Genomic DNA, 22,316 nt, shown 5'->3' with positions numbered 1-22,316 from the left:
TTGTTTTATACTGGCAAAATATGTCTATAAAATATTTTTTAGAACAATTTTAATTTATACTTAAAGTTAATAGTCTCCAAAAATAATTAAAAAACTTATAAAACACTAAACTACTTTATAACTTATTTTGACTAAATAAATTGTATAATTTCGTTAATAAACGTGTTTAAAAAAACAGTATGAATTACAAAAACTTTTTAAAAGTTTGAAAAACTTACAAAAATGTTAAACAAAAACTACACAATCTAAAAAAAGTTTGCAAAACCTTACAGATTTTAATCGAAAATAAACGCCAGATCAAAATAAACTTGCACAAACCAAGAAATATTTACAGAAAAGTCAAAAGCCGTACACCAACGCAAAAAAAAAGCTTAAAGATTTCCAAGCTTAGGAAGTGGGGAACGAACTTTTTGAAATACAACATGAGAACATTGTGTTTAGGCCGCGTTGCAAGCAAGTCACTTCAACATAGCTGTTAAGCATGAAGTTGCCAATCGCGTTCATACTTGTTACTTTCGTCATCTCAGTCTTTTTGGCTTTGGAAGGTTTGTTCTGAGTTTTTAAACAACTATTCATGTACAACTTTTGACGATAAAACGTATTTTTTTTTATTTAACATGCGCATAAAGTCGTAGCTGATTCTACTAATGACAAGTTTATGTTTTTTAGAGCTTTGTTTAAAGCATTATGGTGCATAAGATTATTATTAGCCTATAATTTACATTTTTTTAAATATTTTATTTGTCAATATAATGTCAAACAGACTAAAGTTAACTAACTTTAAATGTGAAATTTAGTTATAGTTTATATTTTATATTATCAACATGTTTATACAAACTTCATAAACTATATATACATGTATATTCTATGTAGCTAAAAGCATATCCTGCTGAACCAAACAGAAATTTTAGGTTGTAGAGCAAGACTTTTTGATTTATAACGGTTTATTACAACATTATACTTAACACATGTATAATGTTTCTTACAAAAAATGAGTTCTTAGCCGATGACATTATGCCACTAGGTTAGAAAATTTTTTGTATCTTTTAAAATTTAAATTATAATGTTTTTAGTAGGCTAATTATCATTTAACCACCAAAATCAGTCGTAAAATGTAGTAGGTATTATTTTTTAATAGTTAATTTAATTGACTTATTAAACTTTTTCAAAATTATTAGTAGTATTATTTTATTTAAAGATATTTTGTTAAAAAAGAATAATCATATAAACAATCAATGGTTAAAAAAAACTTAGGTTAACGATTTGAAATTGTTTCATAAATCCTAAAAATATTTTTTTTTAAAATTTGCAGACAAAGCAGCGCTCGTCTTCTTACCTGATTACGTATTACAAAAAGAGATGTGTCTTCGATGTAGAATATTTTTGTTTAAAAATATTCAGTTTTGCCGCAGCAGGCCCTATCTTACCAATTGCCTAGTTGACCGTTCCTACTATGGCGACGTTGAATTTTGTAGATATATTATAGATTTAAAACCAAAATTGTTTGAAAGTTATTTGAACTGTCTCAAACCTTAACTTAAATGGTATTTTCTGTCCTTCATAGTTTATCATCCTTAATAGCTTTAAAAACTATGCAAATAGATCTGTTTACCATTTATGTATTTAAAATTAGTTTATACTTTTTTTTTTGTTATATTTATTTGTTTATTTATCTAGTTTTCCAAAATAAAATATATATTTGAAGAAAAAAATTTTTTAGCGTTTGGATAAAATAATTATCTTGAAAACGTATAAATGTAATATTTATAGTAAAACTTATTTAATTATAAATTAAAAAAAAACCTTTTAAAAGCTATTTAACAAAAGTATAAGTTATTTATATTTAAACTCTTGTTTTTAAACTGCATATCTAAGTTTTAATTGAAATTTTCCGTCACCAAAAATTGTCTTTAAGCTTGTGCAGAAAAAAACTAAGTGAACAAAAAAATTAAAATGATTTTCAATGTAAAACATTCTTAATTAATGTAGTACAAGTTTTTTTTGATAAAATATTTTAGTTTAGTAAAAAATTTAGAACTACATTTGTTTAAAATAAAGTAAAAAATTCAGAAATAAAAGTAAAAAAAGTTGTCAATAGAAAATTTTATAGTCCAATAAAAACATTCTAAAAGTTGTTTACATTTTAACAAAATTTTAAAACTATTAGAAAGGTTATATTCATTTAAACTTATATACTGCTTGGTGTTTACAAAACTGGTTAAAAATATTTTCGCTTTACTTCGTATTAGTATTGCAAAAAATATTTATAGAAAATCTTTGTTGAATGTATGTAGTGTTAATTAACCCAAGCTTTTATAACTTGTAGTCTCATTTTTTTGTAATTTCAAATAAATAGGCATTTAAGCTTACTTTTTTCTTTTAAAACCATAATTAAATAGAAATAACTATTTTATCTTTATATACTACAAGTTTATATTTTTATTCTTCAACAGTTCAAACTATAACAAAATTTGAAATTTTGCTTTATGTTTACTTACACACCTATATTAAGATACTAGTTATCACTAGATTATTTAGTTTTTTGGTACCATGTTAAACTTAGTTCTACTGAATATGTTTATAAAAGACTTCTGTAATTTTAAATTTAAATTATTTTGTATCGTTTATATGTTTTTGATAAAAACATTGTGAAAATATTAAAAAGGTAAAAACATACAAATGATTAAAATGTATGTGAATTAGCCGAACAAAAACACTTATTTATAAATATGTAAATAATTTCAGAGTAAAAATTAGAATTAAGTAAAACTAGGCTGTGTGTTTTTTTATTAAGTTTAAACTTCTAAAAATGTATAATTCATGTTTTATTGGAAAGAAATAATAAGTTGATAAAGTTGACGGTTTCGGTTAAAAAACTGTAAAACATAAAAAACTTTGTTCTTATTTTATAAAAGTATTTCAAATATAATTGGTTATCTTTTTAACAAGTTTTGTGTTTATTGTTTAATATAAGAACCGAAGTTTTAACTATATTTTTGTTAATTTCGATCTTTTATTTGTCACACTCAGTACAAAAACATATCTTAAAATTTATTTTAAAAGAATATAAAAATATTGATTAAACTTACTTATACTAGACTAATAGTTATTATCCATATACTTATGGGAATTTTCTATTGTCTAATTGAGTGTATGCAATCTTATTAGTTTTTCATGGCTAGTATACTTAAAGGATCAGTCTGGTTTGAATATTTGCAGAGTCAGCAACAATTTTTTTTTAAGCATATTTTAAACAAATCATTAAAATTCTTTTTTTTGATTACCATTTAGTATGTTTGGGTACGGTCAGTTAGGAATAAACGTAATAAAAAAATAAAACAAAACTAAAAAAATGCTGATTCAGCAAATATGTAAATCATTAAGCACGACTGAGACTGACTTAAAGTGTATTTTTCGTTTTTTATTAGTTATAGACCAAAAAAAAAGACGTAAAAAGTTAATTGGACTTTTAAGTCTTTAAAAACTTTTTTGAAATTTTTTTGCTGGATATAAATCAAAACTGTGAGTTTAAAAAGCAAGACAAGTAATAAAGATTTTTTATTTGTTACATTTGAAAAGAATCGTAGTGCATTCATTAAAGTGAAATAAGCAATATTTCAAAATAAAAAATTAAATTACAGTATCTGATTTTGAATTTCTACAAAACTTCAGCTTTCTTATAACAAAATTTCCTTTATATTTATACTATACGTTTTATTAAAAAGATTGATTTCAAAACTACTTACCAAACATTTTTGATCGGCCTCTTTTATCATAAAGTTTTAAACAGAAAAACTTTGACTTTTGTTTTATAGTTACATGAGTAAAGTCAGAAAATTTTTAAAAATCTCGTTATTACTTTTTTATGATACAAACTGCTGATAACAGAAATATCTCTCCGTTATCTTTAAAAGTACAAATTGTAAAATATTAAAAATATGTTAAGAATAAATATCAAAAATACTAATTATAAATTGGCGAAAGTTGCAATATTGTGCAAACATTGGCTCTCACAAATTTAAATCAGCTGAGCTAAAATGCTCAGCAGAACTCTGTTTAAACTTTGTGACACAAGTAGATACATTTGGAGAATGGCCAGCACTGGAGTTTTCGACCACCTTAAGTTCGAAAACCTTGCTCTGAAAGAACTGCCAGTTGACGATTCAAAGGTTCCTGGGTCTAGAAAAGTATGTGTTTGTACTTTTTAAAGTAAAGCTTTCTACCATAAAAAAAGTTTGAAATAAAAACTGTTTATTAGTAAATTTTGTTTTTTAGATATCTTGTATCAGGCTAACTTATTAAAACATAACATTTTTGTTGCTAATAAGCAAAGATACTATCTCTTTGTATTTCTTTAAATTATTTTTTATTTCACAGATACTTATATTTTTTATTATCATCAATCACTTTAGTGAAACAGTAAAAAAATATTTAATTAATGAAACCAAGCAAATTTTCAATTGTTTTAATATATAGTAGTTTTATCGAAATCTGTTTTAGTAACAATAATATTAGTCAAAAGTAATTATCCAAGCATAAATGAGAATAACATAAATTTTTAGTTGTTTTTCTACTAAAAAGTTGGAAAATAAACTCATTTTAAAACTTATTTTAGCTTCTTGGTTAACTTTTTATTTTTTACTGTAATTTCAATGATTAATTTATAAGTAATAGTTTTATCAGATTAAAGTAGTGTCATGCTGATTATTTAGCAAGCCACTATATTTATTATTACTAGGTATTTATTATTACAAGGTTATTGTTAAAATTTTTTGTCAAATTAAAAACTGCAATTTTTCAATAAATATTTTTATAAACTTTTAAGTAAAAGCATAGAATAAGTTGAATTATAATTTTTATAAATTACAATTGTCAGCACAGCAGTGTTTTACAAAACAATAACAGTAAATAAACTTTTTTAAACTGTGTTTTTTTAAACAATTAATTTTATAACCTGCAGACTTTTATTAATTAAACTACCTTCTGTGAAAGTTTGAAATAATTTTTGAAAGAAATAAATCCAAATATTAAAGATTATTCAAGGAGAAATAAGCTAAAATACTATAGAGGAGTAAAAATTTCTTACAGTTTTTAACCAATCATTTTCAATATTTTAAAGTCTAATCTTTATAAATTTGATATTAATTTGTTCTTTCAAATCTTTATTTTACAAACTAAGTTTTGGTCAAAGACCTCGTTAGTGCTTAAATAAATCTTATTCAAATAGATTTTGTCCTGGACATGACTTTAAACTGATCCTGGTGTATGATTCGATAACCGAAAGGTATATCTTACACCAGGTCCTTGACCAAATATTTGAGCGCTTTTTTTTTTGTTCTTCAAAATTTTTTTAACTAAAAATTTTGGTTACTTTATTTTGGTTAGTATGTTATTTTTTAAATGTTTTCATCAAAATATGTAAGGAAAGCTTCTTGGAATTCAAAGTTTTTATCCATAAAAGCCTAAGAGACTATTTCAAATGAACTTTTTAAACTTATCAAAAATTGAAAATGAAAAACTTGTTCCACATCTGCTTTTATTGAAAAAATTCTACAAATTAGTTTTACATTAAACAAAATTTGAAACATTTATTGAGTAACTTATATTTTCTTCTTTTAAAAAGTTTTTAAATACTAATCAAGCTTTAAAAAAGCTTTCTATGACCTCAAATTAACTTTCTGCATACAAACAGGTGAGCAACAACTGCCATTCATTGGTTGATACAACTCCTGTTGAAAATCCAAAGCTGGTGGCTTTTTCAACAGAAGCACTGCATCTACTCAACATTGACTCCTCCAAGCATGATGAAGAAACTCTGAGTAGAGTCGGTTTTGTTTATATGTTTTCAACTATTGAAACTGAATTAAAAGTATTATTGCTTAAAAAAAAAGATTTTTTTTCTTTACTGTATTATAAAGATATCAAGGTTGTCAAAAACCTGGAAAAACATGGAATTTGACTATTTAGGCAAAAAAACCTGGAATTTAAGAAATAAACAAAATCTTGAAAAACTTGTAATATTTAACATGTTCAGTAATAAAGTTTCAATTTGACACAAAAAGTCTACTAAATAGATAAAAAAAATTGTCATCATCAATATTTTTAATAAAAACACATTTAAAGTAGCTTTACAGTATCTTTTCAATCTTTGAATACTAATTAACACAGTCTCTTCTTACCTTAAACTTAACTATAAACTAAAAATAGACCAAAACATGTGTACTTTTAAAAACCTTTAGGAAATTTTGAAATCCTGGATAAAATTTGCCAAAAACATTTGGCAACCCTGAGTAATATAAAACATTATTTTTTAGGTTTGAAATGTTCAATATTGACAGTAATGGGTTAAAAAGGAGTGCTACCCATTTTTTTAAACTTAAATTTATTACTTAATTACTTTTTTTAGAAATGTATATATTTATATATATCTTAGCCATGTTAATAAGTGTGTGTGGTATTTTCAACATAAAAAAACATTTAATATCTTCAAAAAATGTTATTAAACATTTTCTTAAGATGTTGAAAGTGTGATTTTAGTTATGGTATAAGTTAGTAATTTATTCTTTCATTTGTTTTAAATTTATTTTATTATTGTTTTAAAGTTAGCTCAGTATAAATTACAAGCAAATGATTTGCAGCTTGATGACCTTCTTTCCACACTGATTTATTGACCATAGTTGTGAGGGTTTACATTTTTCTTCTTTTCTTAATTTTTGATTTATCTTTTTTTTTCAAGAATTGACATATAAAATCTTATTTTCAGTATTGTTTGCCACAAAATAATTTTATCATCTTTAACTTTTTTAGTTTTCAGTTCAGTCTAGATTTTGATACCATTGAAAAGGGAAGAGTTTGAGACTGTTTTTTAATAGAAAAAATGCCATGAATGCTTATGTAAAAATAGAAAAAGTACATCATTTGCTGTTTTGTAGTAAACAAACATTTTTATATATTCATAATCTTCTGGAATAGATTAGTATACTAGGAGTGATTAATTTTGATTAAATTAAAAATTAAAGCTTTTTGTCAGATTAACTTTTGTCTTTATTTTAATGCTCAAACATTTAGCCATATTAATAAGAGTGTGTGGTATTTTCAACATAAAAAAACACTTAATATCTTCTAAATATTTTATTAAATATTTTCTTAAGATTTTGAAAGTGTGATTTTAGTTAGTTGTGTTGTAAGTTAGTAATTTATTCTTTCATTTGTTTTATATAGTTAACTACTAAAGAAATTGCAATCTCATAAAAATAAGTAATTAATTGTTCTACTTACAGGGTTGCCACTTTACCTGGAAATCTAGAAAAACCTGGAATTTGACAATTTAGGCAAAAAAAACATGGAAAATACTTAAATTTGAGAAATTTTGAAAAAACCTTGAATTTTGAACAAAACTCACTAAAAAATCCTGGAAAAACTTGAAATTTTAACATTCTAAAAATTTTCAGTTGTAAAATTTTGATTTGACTCAAAATAAATCTATCATATAAATAAAAAAAATTTGTCATCATCAAATTTTTTTTTATTTAAACATATTTAAAATTGCTTTACAGTATCTTTTTAATGTTTTAATACTATTTAACACAGTTTCTTACCTTAAACTTAACTTTAAATTAAAATTAGACCCAAAAATGTATACTTTTAAAAACCTGGAAGAAATTTGGATAACCTGGAAAAATTTTAGAAAAATTGAGTGGCAACCCTGTAGTTAAGTTTAAAATCTCAAAAATATTACTTATGTTGTGATATCAAAAATTTTAAGACCACACTATATAACTTAAATGCTGTATAATCAAATTTTTAATTGAGACTTAATATGAATTTTAAGAATACTATTATGACAACAACAGCTGCCAAGATATTTAAGGGAATCAAATGTTTTATATTAAAAGAATCAAGTAAATATAACTGTAAGAGTAGTTTATCCGTTTTAATTATATGTGTTTTTATTTATTTTGTACTCTCTTAATTATAGAAAAAATTAACAAACACAAATAATTTTTGCAATATAATTAATTTTGTAAAAAGATTCCAATGCAAACATGGAAAAGAAATTTTTTAAGGCAAATGTTTTTTTATATTAATAAAAAACTACATATTTGTTTATCCTTTATTTTTAAAGCAGTTTAATTTTAAATTATAGAAAATTTTCTCCATTAATTCTAAAAAAATTGTAGGAAGATGATTTAAATAAAAATTATGATCAAAATTAAAAATATAAAATTTTATAATTTATTTATATTAATAAAATACTTCGTTTATGAATATAAAATTTATAAAAACGAAACCCTTTTTTGAGAAATAGTTTTCAATTTATGAAAGTTGTAATGAAAAATTTTAAAAATAGCACCCTAAAAGTTTTAGGAGGACATAGATGTTTAAAGAAAAATAGTCTTTTTTGTTATTTTAGTTGTAGCCTTCCGTAAAAAACTTATTGTACTCTACAATTTTTATAGCTTACATTTTGAAAAATACTATATTTTCTTAAAAAAATGTAAAACCTCCTAATTAATCGTGTAAAAAATAAAGCCAACTTGAAAAAAACAATTAATTTATATTCTGTCTATGTATTAAATATATTATTCTTAATTCATGTACTGATAAAGTATAAAACATTACAATAGTAAAACCAAACACAAAAAGTTAGTGCTAAATTAAAGTTAAAATAAAAGTTCTCAAAAAAAAAAATAATAATTTCAGGAGCTGTCAGAGGTGTTTGGGGGCAACAGGAAATTGGAGGGAAGCGTCACTGCGGCCCACTGTTACTGTGGCCACCAGTTCGGTCACTTTTCGGGTCAGCTTGGCGACGGGGCTGCCATCTCCCTGGGACAGGTCGTCAACGACAAGGGGGAGAAGTGGGAGATGCAACTCAAGGGGGCTGGAAAAACTCCCTTTTCGAGGTTTTTGTTGCAACTTGATTGTATTTTTGACAAGAAGTGTTCACATAACTTTCTGTTGTTAGCAAACTCATACTTCTTTGAAAAAAAATGTTTAACTAAAACTCTGAAAGCATTGGCTTTTGTTTCAATTGTATGTTTTAAAACGATATAAAAAAGTAGGAACGTTGTGTTAAAATTTTAATCACTTGACTCTTTTGAAACACATATAATTATTAGTATAATTGTATTGGTTGTAAAGAAGTGCCTAATTATTTTCTGCTCAATTATAGTTTTGTAATTGTTTTTTTGTATGCAGTTTAATCAAAAAAGTCAAATAATAAAACATGCATTATTCTTAACTATAAAAGTTTATAAAACTCTACAAGGTTTTGTAGAAACACTTACTTGTCTCAAACTTTTTACTTTTATTTTCAAACTAACACAGTATTTTTATACTTTACATTTCGATTTTAAACTGAAAATGTGCTCTCACATCATCTTTATCACTTTCTTCATTACAACTTTTTACCAGAACGGCGGACGGGAGAAAAGTTCTCAGGTCGTCCATCAGGGAGTTCCTGTGCAGCGAGGGGATGCACCATCTGGGAATCCCCACGACCAGGGCCGGTTGCCTGGTGACCAGCCATGACACCCAGGTCGTCAGGGACATGTTCTACGACGGCAGGGCCAAGCTGGAAGATTGCGCCGTCGTTTTGAGACTTTCCCCTTCGTTTTTGAGGTGTTTTGGTTTTTTTTTTATTTAAGTTATTTTTTTATTTTATGTTGATCTTTTACGGGTTCCAATTATTGTAACATTTGGATCATTTAAATTTTTTCATTGTAAATTTCTTTGAAAATTTAAAAATTCACCAAAAGTTAAACTTTAATAAAATGAAAAGTAGAAAAGTAAATACTATACAGTGTTGCCACAAAACCTGCAATCCTGGAAAAACCTGGAATTTTAAAAGAAAATCACTAAAAAGCCTTGAATTTCAAACAGTTTTTACATGTTAAGTAGTAAAATTTCGATTTTACTCAAAAAATCTGTCATAAAAATAATAAAAAAATTTCTTATCATCAAATTTTTTTTATTAAAAAACATATTTAAAGTAGTTTCACAGTATCTTTTCAATGTTTTTATACTATTTAACACAGTTTTGTACCTTGAACTTAATTTTTTACTGAAATTAGACCCCAAAAGCATGTACTTTTTAAAACCTGGAATAAATTCAGAAAACCTAGAGAAAATTTGTTAAAAACCAGTGGCAACCCTGCTGATAGAATATTTATTATAATAAAATTCATAAAGTCACTGAGTAGTTGTTTACAAAAATATGTAAAAAAACAGTTTCTAAATTTAGAGCAGTTGAATTTACTAGCAATATTATGCAAGATTCGGATCGTTTGAGATTTTCAAGCCGGTGGACAGGTACACTGGCAGGGAAGGTTCCAGTGTGGGGAATTTACCTCTGTTGAAACAAATGCTCGACTTCACAGTGAGGAGCTTTTATCCCGACATCGAACGGGAGTTTGAAAGCCAGGAAGAAAAATATTTGGAGTTCTACAGAGAGGTTGGTTTGTTTGTTTTTATAATACTTTTATATATAATATATCATGAAAGTATGCTATGGTGGGTTTTTGACAGGAAACCCTTCAATTTAAAATGTTAGGCAAAATAACCTTGAATAAAAAAAAATTAATAATTGTTATACACAGAGAAAAATGTAAATTATTATATTTTTATTTATTATAAAATAACATTTAAAGGTACATTTCAGTAAATTTTCTATAATTTTACACTACTTTATGTTTTTTTGAAAACTTTTATTCTAATTTATTTTTTTTAAATACAAGAAAGCTTGTGTTATTAAAACACAGGAAGGAAATCATAAAACCTGGAAGAAATTTCTATAAAACGATTTTATGTGCTAAAACTATATTTTTCGAACAGATTTTATTAAATTTACATTTTAATTATTACATATTTTAAATACTCAACAAAATAGTATAACCATAATGTCTGTATTAAACTAAATTGTTTGTGATATTCATTCTGCTTGTAAGTTCAATTTATCAATGCTTATTACTAGATTTGATATGGTTAACATTTCAAATAAGCTAATAAAGTGATGTTAAAATTTCAAATAAGCTAATAAAGTGATGTTGAAATTTAAAATAAGTTATTAAAGTGATGTTGAAATTTCAAATTAGTTAGTAAAGTGGTGTTGAAATTTCAAATTAGTTATTAAAGTGGTGTTGAAATTTCAAATTAGTTAGTAAAGTGGTGTTGAAATTTCAAATTAGTTATTAAAGTGATGTTGAAAAGGTTTGCAAGCGGACGGCGGTGATGGTCGCCAAATGGCAGCTTGTCGGTTTCTGCCACGGAGTCCTCAACACCGACAACATGAGCGTCCTCGGCCTCACCATCGACTACGGACCTTTCGGCTTCATGGACGTGTTAGTTGTTTGTTATTTTTTTTCTTAGTAATACATTTTACTAGCTTTAATCGCTAGTGTTGTGGAAGTCTGAAATATTATGTTTAGTAGTTGGTTAGCCGTTTTAATTTGCTTGTTTCAGTTTCATGGTTAGTTGTATTATCGCTTTTTATTACTAAATAGTTTACTCATTTTAAGTGTTAATATCCTGGAGTTTTGTGAGGACTGTTGCTTGCCAGTCGTTGGTTTGTGGTTGCTTTTTAAGTTGGTTTGTTAGTCTTTTTTAGGTTGTTTTTTAGTATATTTGTCATGCTAGTTCGGGTTTATTGACGCGTTATTTACACTAGTAATTTTAATTGTAATTAATTTCAATAATTTTAAGTTATTATGGGAGTTTGTGCTGTTTTATGATCGCTGATATTTTTAAATGTTTTTGTACTTATTGTTTAGTTAAATATGTTTTGGAATTTATGAATAAAAATATTATGTAGAACAGTAACCTCTCGCTTATTTACGCACATTGTGTCCACAGAAAAAGTGCGTAAAGATACGAGAGATCGTAAAGATACGAGAGGCATTAAATATACTTACTATAATGGCTGTTTTTTGATATTGCTTCTAGTTAAAAGCAGACTGGGACTTTCCCACTTTTAAAAATTTGTTTATTTTGTTTTAATAATGAAAACAAAAATAAAACTGAACATTTATTAAAAAAAGGATTTAAATTAACATAAAATAACAATACTTGTAGATTAATTTTATTAATTGTAATAATAAGTAAATTTTATCTTTATCTTTATTTACATGTTACTTATTTGATACTAAACATTTATATTCTATTCTACTTAGCAAATTCAATTTATAATTAAGCATTTGTTTACAATTAAAAAATGGTGTGATGTCTATATACAGTGGTGTAATATTTATTTGTATGTTAAACTCTCATTAATTCATTATATTTTCATTATTTGACACAGTAATATATCTTTCAGAATTTTAATTTAATCTCTTATTGTTAACGAAATTTCTGATATACTGAGGTATAACTAAATATTTATCAATTAATCAAGAAACATAAGTTTACAAATTCTAAAGATATAGAGAGGTGACTTAGCATTTAAAAGCATATTTCAATGTAAAAAATACAATAAACTTAATTTGTGCAAAATTAAAAAAATTCTTTTTTGAATTTATTAGAATTTTAAAATGCGTAACTAAACGAGAGTGCGTAACGTCACGACTGCGTAAAGATGCGAGAGGTTACTGTACATCAAATTAATGTAGTATGTCTAACTGTTGTTGGTCAAGTTTTGTACTTTTTGGTTGGTAAAGATAAAATTATTAAATGGAAATTTTAAAAATAAGTATTTTATGAGATATAAAAAAAAGTTTAATGTTGTAACACGTTTTAAGCTTATATGTTTTTTATTAGAAATACGTGTTCGTACTATAAGTTTTTATCAAATTAAAATTTATTTTAGTTAATGTTTGCTTCACACAAGTAATTTTTTTTATTACTTTTAAAATAACTATTTTTTAATAGCTTGATTGTATTTGTAAACTTGGTAAAAGGTGTCTAACTTTTTATTTGTTTTTACCGACTTTTTTAAATCAAAATTTTTCACGAGTTTATTTTATTCTTTCAAAAAGAATACATGCACAAACAGTTTATAAAAAACAACATTTTAACTTGAAGCTAAAACTGTAAAAGTATAAAAGCACTGTATTTATTTGAACATATACTCTATTTGTTTGTTAATATTTTAATGAAGATGTTGTTAGTTGGTAAAGTCAACCAAGTTTGTATTGATGCTCAAGTTACATACTAACTATTTAACGAAAATTTTCTGGTAAATCCTATATAAAAAATAATCCCTATTGGTATGTACGAACCTCGTTTAATATTTTGCATCATAAAAGTTTAGAAATTTATACTGTGACATATTATATTAAACTTCAAATACATAAATAGATTGTTGATCAAAACAGGTTTGATGAAAACTATATTTGTAATTCTTCTGACGAAAACGGAAGGTACACTTATAAAAAACAACCTGAAATGTGTCATTGGAACTTGGTTAAATTCGCTGAAGCCATACAGGTATTAGTTAACAAATTAATAAATAATTATACAGCTTTTAGTCTTGTGATCAGGGTTGCCACGGGTCAGGCTGAATCAGTTTTTTTTTTAATCGGAAAAAGTCAGGCCAATTCAATTATTTTAGGTTTAAATGGCAACAAGTCAGTTTTTTCAGGTCAATATGGCAAAATTTCAGAATTTGTCAGTTCTAATTTATAAAATTATGTAATTTTCAAAGCCATAAAATGGCAAAAAATACTAAATCATTTGGAGTCAGACTAAAATTGCAAAAAATTTTTAGAAATTTACCTACAAAATTATTAAATTCCAAAGCGTTCAAATGGTAAAATTAAATAGAAAAATTATTTATAAAGTTAGACTAAAATTTGAAATTTTCCGAGAAACATGTTGGACTATTACCCTGTTTGAACAAGTAGATGTTGTTAGTAATCTTTTTAGTATTGATGATCTGTGGCAAGGACATTTAAAAAATGACTAGTCTAAATAAAAAAGAAACGTGACAAAAAGTTTTTAAACTGGTCCAATAATGTGTAAAGAATAATAAGTGTGTAATAAAATGCGTACTTTTCAAAATATGTGTACTCAACATTCGTATTTAACTGGAAGTGTGTATCTAAAACGCGCGCACCTAAAAGGAAAGTAAAATTCAGGCTAAATTGGTCAAAATTTTGAAAGGTCGAACTAAATTTACAAAACTTTGCGTTGCAACCCTGCTGATTAATTTTGTAAATAAATAGGTGTAAAATTTTATAAATATATAGGTGTAAAAATGGATGAGTGTCACTTTTGCGCTGTTATTATTTAGATTACTTGTAACTATGTTTCAAGTTTGCTTTATTTTTGTTTGTTGTTAGTTTTCACTAAATCCATTTCACTTTTAATAAGGTTTATTTTGATAACATAAAAAGTTTAGATCAGGGGTGGGCAAATTGCGGCCCCGCAGGCCAAAAGCGGCCCTGAAGATGCTTTTAAACTCAAAACATACTTTTTCAAAAAACAGCAATAAGAAAAGTTTTTGTGGTAAAAGCTTACAGTTACCCTCTTTATTTAATAACTGCTCATTGCTAGTGCTCTATTATTGCTTTTTTTATCACATTTTTTGATTAAAGTTGTATTTTGTGCTGATTACTACAAATATTTGAAATAACTGCGGCCCGCTGATAGCTTTTCTTATATTTTATTGTGGGGCCCATTGTGCCCACGAGCAAATTTTACTATAACATTTGACCAGCGACAATAAAAGGCTGTCTATCTCTGGTTTAGTAAACTTAAATTATTAAACAGGGTTGCCATCTAACCTGGAAAAACCTGGAATTTGACAATTTAGGCAAAAAAACTGGAAAAACTGGAATTTAAGAAATTTTGAAAAAAATCCTTGAAAAACCTGGAATTTTAAACAAAAATCACTAAAAAAAACTTAAATTTTAACAATTTTCAAAATGTTCAGTTGTAAAATTTCGATTTGACTAAAGAAATCTGTCATTAAAAAAATTCTCAATATCAAATTTATTTTATTGAAAAACATATTTAAAGTAGCTTTACAGTATCTTTTCAATGTTTTTATAGTATTTAACACAAATTCTTACCTTAAGCATAGCTTTAAACTTAAAATAGATTCAAAGACATGTACTTTTAAACACTCGGAAAAAAATTGAAAAAACGAGTGGCAATCCTGATTAAAGTGAAATCCGTGCAAAAGTTATTTTGTGCAAAGTTGACCCGTTTCCGTAATAGATATATGCTTAAGTTTTATCTACTATTGTTTATGTAACTTAAAATATGTTTTTGGTTATTTGTGTGTCTTGAAAATATTTTTAAAGAATTATAACTGTAAATTAATATGGTTTTTTGTTTATTTTGTTCAGCAGTTATATTACTAGAATGATAAACTTTGAAATACAACAATGTTTACCATGTTTCTAAATTTTTATATAAGCTAGGTCAATACAGTAACTGTTATAATAACTGCTTAATTTTTTGTGGAATATTTTAAAAGTGATTTCTATACGGATTGAATTTAAATGTTATAGTTATATCCACTTCACAGTCATATTTGTTCACAAAATTTTTTGTTCATTTTTTACATAAAAAATATTTTTCTGACATTCCCGAGGAAGTTTTTAATAATTTTTTGTATGTTAAATATTTGTGAATAAAACTTTAAAATTCATAATAATACTTTTTTAAGTGTATAATTCAATGCTACTTTTTTTTTCGGTTTACTTATGGTAAGACCAAACGTTTATAAGGTATTTTTTGAACTCTGACTCATTTTAAGTGACTAAAGCTAATATTTTGCTTAAAATTTGCTAACCTTTAATAGTTTATTTATAACATTATTAGTTTCATGTAAAAAATTATATTTCTTTTAAATTTTGTTATAAAAAGTTTTGTTGATCAATTATTACAACAGCTTTTAAAACAAAAATTATAAAAAAAACACTTAAGATAATTTTCACAGATTCTTAGTTGAAAAAACAAACACTTTTCGTAATTCAAATAGTTTAAGTTGATATTTTTGAGATTTGCACAAAGTCATTTTTGCACGAGAGTAAAAATAAATAAATGAAAAGTAATAATGAACAACAAAAAATAGTCAGAAACAAAAATTATCGATCAAAAGTAAGGGTTAGGGGTAACAGTGATAGCAAAAAAAATAAATAAATAGAAATAAGAAAAAAAAATCTGTGCTAAACTGATGCCGTGCAAAAATACCCTTCGTCCATTTTCGACACCTACCCAGTATTTAGTTGAGTAGAATAAAATTATGGCTACAAAATTAGTTTCTTATAAATCACTTAAACTTTAAACTGTTAAGTTTTTTTAATTGCAAAAACTTAAGCTAACACTACCTTTAACTAAGACTTTTTTGTTTATTAAAATATTTGACTTCTAGTCGTATATTTCACACAAAACTATTTGTAGCGCATGTTGTATATGAAATCTTAAAAGTTACGAAGGTTTTGTAGTTTACTTAAAACTACTTTTTACTCATTTTTTTTTATATTCACTCTTTATAATAAATATTTTTTCAGATGGCCGTGCCGATAAAAAAGACAGTTGAAATTTTACAATCCACCTATTACAAAACACTTGAAGAAAACTTTTTGGCGGGAATGAGATGTAAGCTGGGATTGGTCGAAACATCAGCCAATGACGAGCAGTTATTTAAAGATCTGTTCACATGCATGCAGGTAAAGTTTTATTAAAATAATAAACATAAAATTAATCTTGGTTTATATTTGACATTAAAACAAATTATTTTCAGATTTTTATTTCTAAGCATTTTTTATGTTACCGATCAAGACTTTAATCGTCTTTACTTAAAAATATTCAAAATATTTTTGTTTACCTTATCAATTAAAATCACTGTTGGAATAATTTTGAACGTTGAGTTATATTTTTTACAAATGAAAGTTACTACTCACTCTTCTGTTGTTTATTAATAAAGCTAGTTTTAACGTACTTTAAAAATAGTTTTATGCAGTTTTTTTTTTAAATACAATCTTGCAAACAAATTTTTTTTTTACATCGTGATATATGGTAAAAAAGTAGGTTGGTTTTTAAACACTAAGTGAAAGTTTCTGTGTAAAAATAGTATAAGTTATATTCAAGTTAAAAAGATAACTATATTTTACGTCTTAAGATTCTGTAATAATTTTACATAGTTTATTTCAGAAATTTACTAAATCCATGTTGTAGTTAACTAGTCGTTTAATTTTTACTTTATTATTGTTATGTGACCCAGTTTTACTACTAAAAACTTTAAATAAATATCACTACCAACTATGCTGAAGTAGCAAATATTTTTTTTTACTTTTCAATGTAAATATACAAATTAGAACGACAGGTCTACTACTTTTTATTTTGGAGATATTACATAGTAAAAAGTTTACTTTCATCAGTGAAAAAGAGTATAATTATGTATGTTAACACAAGTGTTACTATATAATTTTATTGCGATTATTAAGGTCTCATGGTTGTAAAAAATACAGGAAACGCACTGTGATTTTACCAACTGTTTTCGATCACTGACTCAATTACATATACCCACTTCAACTGAATACGAGAGCTCGAGAAAAAATGTTGAAAACCTTCTGTTTCAATCGTGTGCCCAATATGACAATGTTCTTAAGCTAATGAAGTAAAACTGTTGTTCTTACATTTACATAAAATAAAAATTGTCAATATTAAAACTTTAGTAATAAATGTGCTTTTCTATTATGATTATAGTCTGACGATAGTTTTTAATTTTTATTGAATAATTGTTTCGCTATCTTTTATGCGTGTTTTTAGAACTTTTTAAAGTTTATAACTAAATAATAATAAAGAAAATTATTATTCATAATTTGTGATGAAGCAGTTAGCATCTTTTAAGGTTAAGTATACATTCTAAGTTTATAATATAAAAAATGAAGATTTTACACGTGAAAAATGTGTAATTTGATAAATACTCTGTTAAAATGAATACAAATTTGACAAATGAAAAAAGAATTTTAAAATTTAGTTTTGTATATGAATTACATCTAATCTTTTTCAAGCCAATAGTTTTAAGCATGTAAAATATTAAACATCAAATATAAGTTGCTATACATTTTTCAAAAAATGTTTATTATTGTCCAGTGTTAGTATTTTTAACCAGCTCGTATTCTTCCAATCAACAGGCCGAAATTCGATGTCGACCAGCTTCGTCAGTTCAGGGTGCTTGCCAGGGAAAACCCCAGATTTGAAAGTATGATGGGGCCGGAAGGAGGGCCAATTCACCAGGAGCTTGAAAAACTCGACAAGTACACGCAGTTTCAAGTTTGTTTGCAGTTTGAATATTTGTTTCGTTCACTCTAAAGTTGTAGACAATCTAAGTTTTTTAAAGTATGATATTATTGAGTTTGAAATTTTAACATAGTAGAACTAAATTGTTTTCAACTTACTTTATAAGATTTTCTCTTTAAACTAGTTACAATCTTGTTTTAATTAATTTAAAGAAAAAAAATTCAATGTATAAATTTGTATACATATCTGTTGCGGTCAAAGTATTATTCTTAAAGTTTATGTGTAGTCCATAAATTTTTCAAGTTGGGTGTAAAATATTATTCACCTTATAATAGAGTTCGGCAACGTATTTAGTCGGCAGGCCAGATTTACCGAAAAAAAGTAATGTTAAAAAATAGAACTATAAATATTAAAAATACTCTTTAAAAGCAAAGTTTTTGTAATTTGTAATCACATTGAGTGCACATCTGAAATGTTTGTGATTAAGACACTCAGTTTATTCGAATTGCGGAACTAAAAGTTGTCGAAAGCCAAAAATAATTACATTTCGTCTGATCTGAATCAAATAGAGAATATAAACATGTTAATTTAACTATTAAGCATGTTAATTTGACTAAGTCTCTTTTATTTTAACTTTTGATTAATGAAATAGGAGCAGTCAAAAGAAGACTGGGAAGTTAAAGTGGGGGAAAAATGGAGTTTGTGGCTGAACAAGTACGAAGAAAGACTCAAGTTAGATGTTAACAACAAAAGAGCAAGTGTAGAAGCTTTGAACGAAATTAAAAACAAGGTTTTTGGTTGTAATATCAAAATTATTTGATTAGTTTGTTGAGAAATAAATGAGTTTTGAATATAAAGTTTGAAAAACAATTCTGTTAGCAAATAAATATTTTTTAATTACCATTTTTTTAGTATGTTAGAACTTACTGTTTTCGAGCTTGTTCAGGTTAAATTAAACTTAAATCACTTTTAAATAAAAAAACTAAAATACAAACAAGACTGTTTTTTATATAATTTAAATAAAAAATTAATAGCTAATGAAAAGAGCGAATCCAAAGTACATATTAAGAAACTACATTGCACAAAATGCCATCGAAGAAGCTGAAAATGGAAACTTTATGGAGGTTGTTTTCCATTTTATTTGCACTATATTATTTTAGTTTTAACTGATATAATCATATTTTCAAGCTTTTTGAGTTTACTTTAGAATTTTAAAACTATTTGCTGATTTCTGATATAAAGCTAATCTGAAACTACTTGACGGAGTTAAAAATGATATTACAAAAACTTAATTACTTAGTCTTTTGAAAAGCTTAATCTTGAGTTTTCAAACAACTTTTTAGAAAGAAAGATTTGATTGAATGTTTTAAAAACTCGATATTGAAAATATTTTAATAGACAGTTTAAATAAGATATTCATATACTTTTAAATAGAATTCTTACTAACTTCTAAAATTGGTACAGGAGTTTTTATGATTGATTAAAATGAGAAAGTAAGACAAATTTATAATAAACTTAAGTTTTTTTTGTGTGTGATTTCGATGCTATTTGTGTACGAGGCTGCAGTAATACCTATGAGCCTTTTTATAAGTATAAATTCGTTATGTTCAATTTTGATACATTCTTTGTCTAAATTAAATTTTAAAAAAAGATAAAGTAGTAGTAGTGCATATAGTTGTAAAATTTTTTAATTTACTAACAACCAACTTTTAAAGAAGTTTTTAAATTAAAAAACCAAAAGGTAAGAAGAGTCTTGGAACTTTTGAAGAAGCCATTCGAAGACACGGGAGATGCTGACGGGGAGTTTTCCCTAAACAGAGAAGTAAAGTACAGTTCGATGCCGCCCTCCAACAGATTCGCGTTGAAGGTGTCCTGATCTTCGTAAATCGATGACGTCACAATTAGTAATGTCATCAGTTTTCAGCCAAAAGTAGCGTCTTGAATTTAAATACCCACATCTCGGGTTGATATTCAACTTTTATGGTATTTTTTTAGGGAATCTTTGTTGGTATTTAAATTTCAGATGCTCGATAAAAGTTAATTGCGAAAACTATATGGTGCCCAACTGAAAAATTTAGATAGCTATTTTATTATTCGATCTGATTTTTTACACTTGATATTGTAATTTTTTAGATTTTTTTTAAAGCCTTATGATTATTGCCTGCTTATAATATTTTAGTTTTTGCAGTTAACTTTTATTTTTGCCCTAAACTTTGCATTTTAATGACAACTTTTTGTTCAAACCTTTTATTTAAGGAAACTTAAGTTTGAAAAACAATGCAACTTAATTAGGGTTAAATCATTATGTTACTTACGCTTGTTTAAAGTTTCAAAGTTTTTAAATTATAAATTATATCATTTTTTGATTATCGAAAATCTGTGTTTGATTATTATACTGACTAACTCTAACTTATTTTCAAAATGATTTTGGTTTTTCTTTCAATTATTAATGATTTGTAATAATGAAAAATAAATGTTTAAATATATTTTTTATTTTCCTTGAACGTGAAAATTTTGAAAATTTTTCTAACATTACTGTGTAATTTGATACGTTTTTATTTGTTATATGCAAACTAGAATAAAGAAGTTTTATGACTTTCAAAAATAATTGTGTAGTATATTACTTGAAGGCTTGAAAAAATTTATATTGCAATTTTTATTATTATTTATACAGATCATCTTAATTTTGCAAAACCATTTACTAATAAGAGCATTAAGATTCTGTTAGTCATTATTTTTAAGTTAAAAGTCTTAATTTTTTAAATACAGTTGTTTATTGAGTAAAAATGCCAACTTTTTTGAAGTTATGTTAGTTTAGTTTTTTGGAATGTTAAAAATAAATATTAAAGCATAATTTTTAAACGTTTGTAAAATGTCCAAGACTATGACCACCTGTAGGCTTTCTATTCGTTAGTTGAAAACGAAGTTTTAAACTTTTTATAGAACCTAAAACTTATAAGGTCCCTACTAATTGTTGTTGTAATCACTGGGATGGTCCCAAAAGTTTGAACCTGTTTAGTTTCCCTCACTAATATAATTTGCGAAGGAGCTAAAAATAGGAATTTATCGAGTTAGTATGCTAAAAAGAATTTCCATATTTTTGTCATTTCAAATAGAAACTTCATGTGTGGTGCAATATTTAAATCAAACTTTGAAAACAGTGAAAAAATATTGTTGAAACCAAAGTTGTGATACTGTAAAAAGTATCTTTCCTAATTTTTTTTTTGAACCAACTAAGTAAGACTATTGTGAGTTTTGTACTAAGATAAAGTATTTATTAATTTTAATTGAGAAAAAGAACAGAGAACTTTTCATGTATCTGTAGAGATTACTTTAGTAGGCAAAAAACAATCTCCAATCATTAGTGTAAGCAATATAGTTACTATAACAGGATGCTTATCTAGGGAGAAAACGAAATAGTTTAGGTTAAATTAGACTATTGAGAAAATATGATCGACTTTTTATTAACTACATATACTAATATTAATTTTACTTGCATAAAGGCAACGTCGTTTCACCCAAAAGGGATCTTCAGGCCTTTACAATAATAATTCATGTATTTAAAAATTTTGCAAAATATATTGGCCTGTAATTAGAACGGATGAATTTTTTTTTGTGTATTTGCGTTAAAATTTATACTGGTTTGGTATAGATAAGGAGCAACTACAGACAAGTGAAATTGAAACAGTTAGTGAATAAATAGTACGTTTATCAAAATACGGAGGAATATTTTCTGGCGTGCGAATTATTCTCTTTTAGATGATTAATATCAATTTAGTTTAAAACGTTTCTAACCAATGGTATTGTGATTTAAAAAGTTATGACAACCTAAACGTTACAATCTTGACAAACACAAACTATTAAATTTTAAAACAAATTAACTTTTATTTTACATGTGGCGGCCACTGGGACTCGAGCTGCAACTTTTAACTCAAATTTTATTCTGTAGACTCTTTATTCAACTCACAGTTACCAAATTAGTCATTCGGACCCCTACACCATCGGGACATACCACTGATGTGTTAGATATTTATACTATATCATTTTCAAGTAAATTTTATAACTTTATAAAAGTTTGATTTTCTGAACACTGTAAACTTTTTCTATTGATTCCAGATGTCACTTGG

The 22,316-nt window shown here is 25.7% G+C and overlaps 1 protein-coding gene across 1 annotated transcript; it reads left to right on the top strand.

Annotated features, from left to right (window-relative positions):
- Window positions 1-3,989: 3,989 nt before the first annotated feature.
- Window positions 3,990-20,601, top strand: LOC145833800 (protein adenylyltransferase SelO-1, mitochondrial-like). The gene is made up of 13 exons (XM_082940990.1): window positions 3,990-4,187; window positions 5,693-5,824; window positions 8,704-8,903; window positions 9,415-9,621; window positions 10,276-10,453; window positions 11,209-11,339; window positions 13,308-13,419; window positions 16,455-16,613; window positions 17,415-17,563; window positions 18,084-18,222; window positions 18,842-18,979; window positions 19,224-19,313; window positions 19,931-20,601. Exons 1-13 carry the CDS (start codon window positions 4,038-4,040, stop codon window positions 20,072-20,074), a joined length of 1,929 nt encoding a protein of 642 aa, XP_082797116.1. The 5' UTR covers window positions 3,990-4,037; the 3' UTR covers window positions 20,075-20,601.
- Window positions 20,602-22,316: the final 1,715 nt, after the last annotated feature.

Source organism: Thalia democratica, chromosome 4, assembly GCF_965202585.1.
Source record: "Thalia democratica chromosome 4, ktThaDemo2.hap1.1, whole genome shotgun sequence".
In the NCBI taxonomy this organism is placed as follows: domain Eukaryota; kingdom Metazoa; phylum Chordata; class Thaliacea; order Salpida; family Salpidae; genus Thalia; species Thalia democratica.
This window is presented reverse-complemented; position numbering and strand designations above follow the sequence as displayed.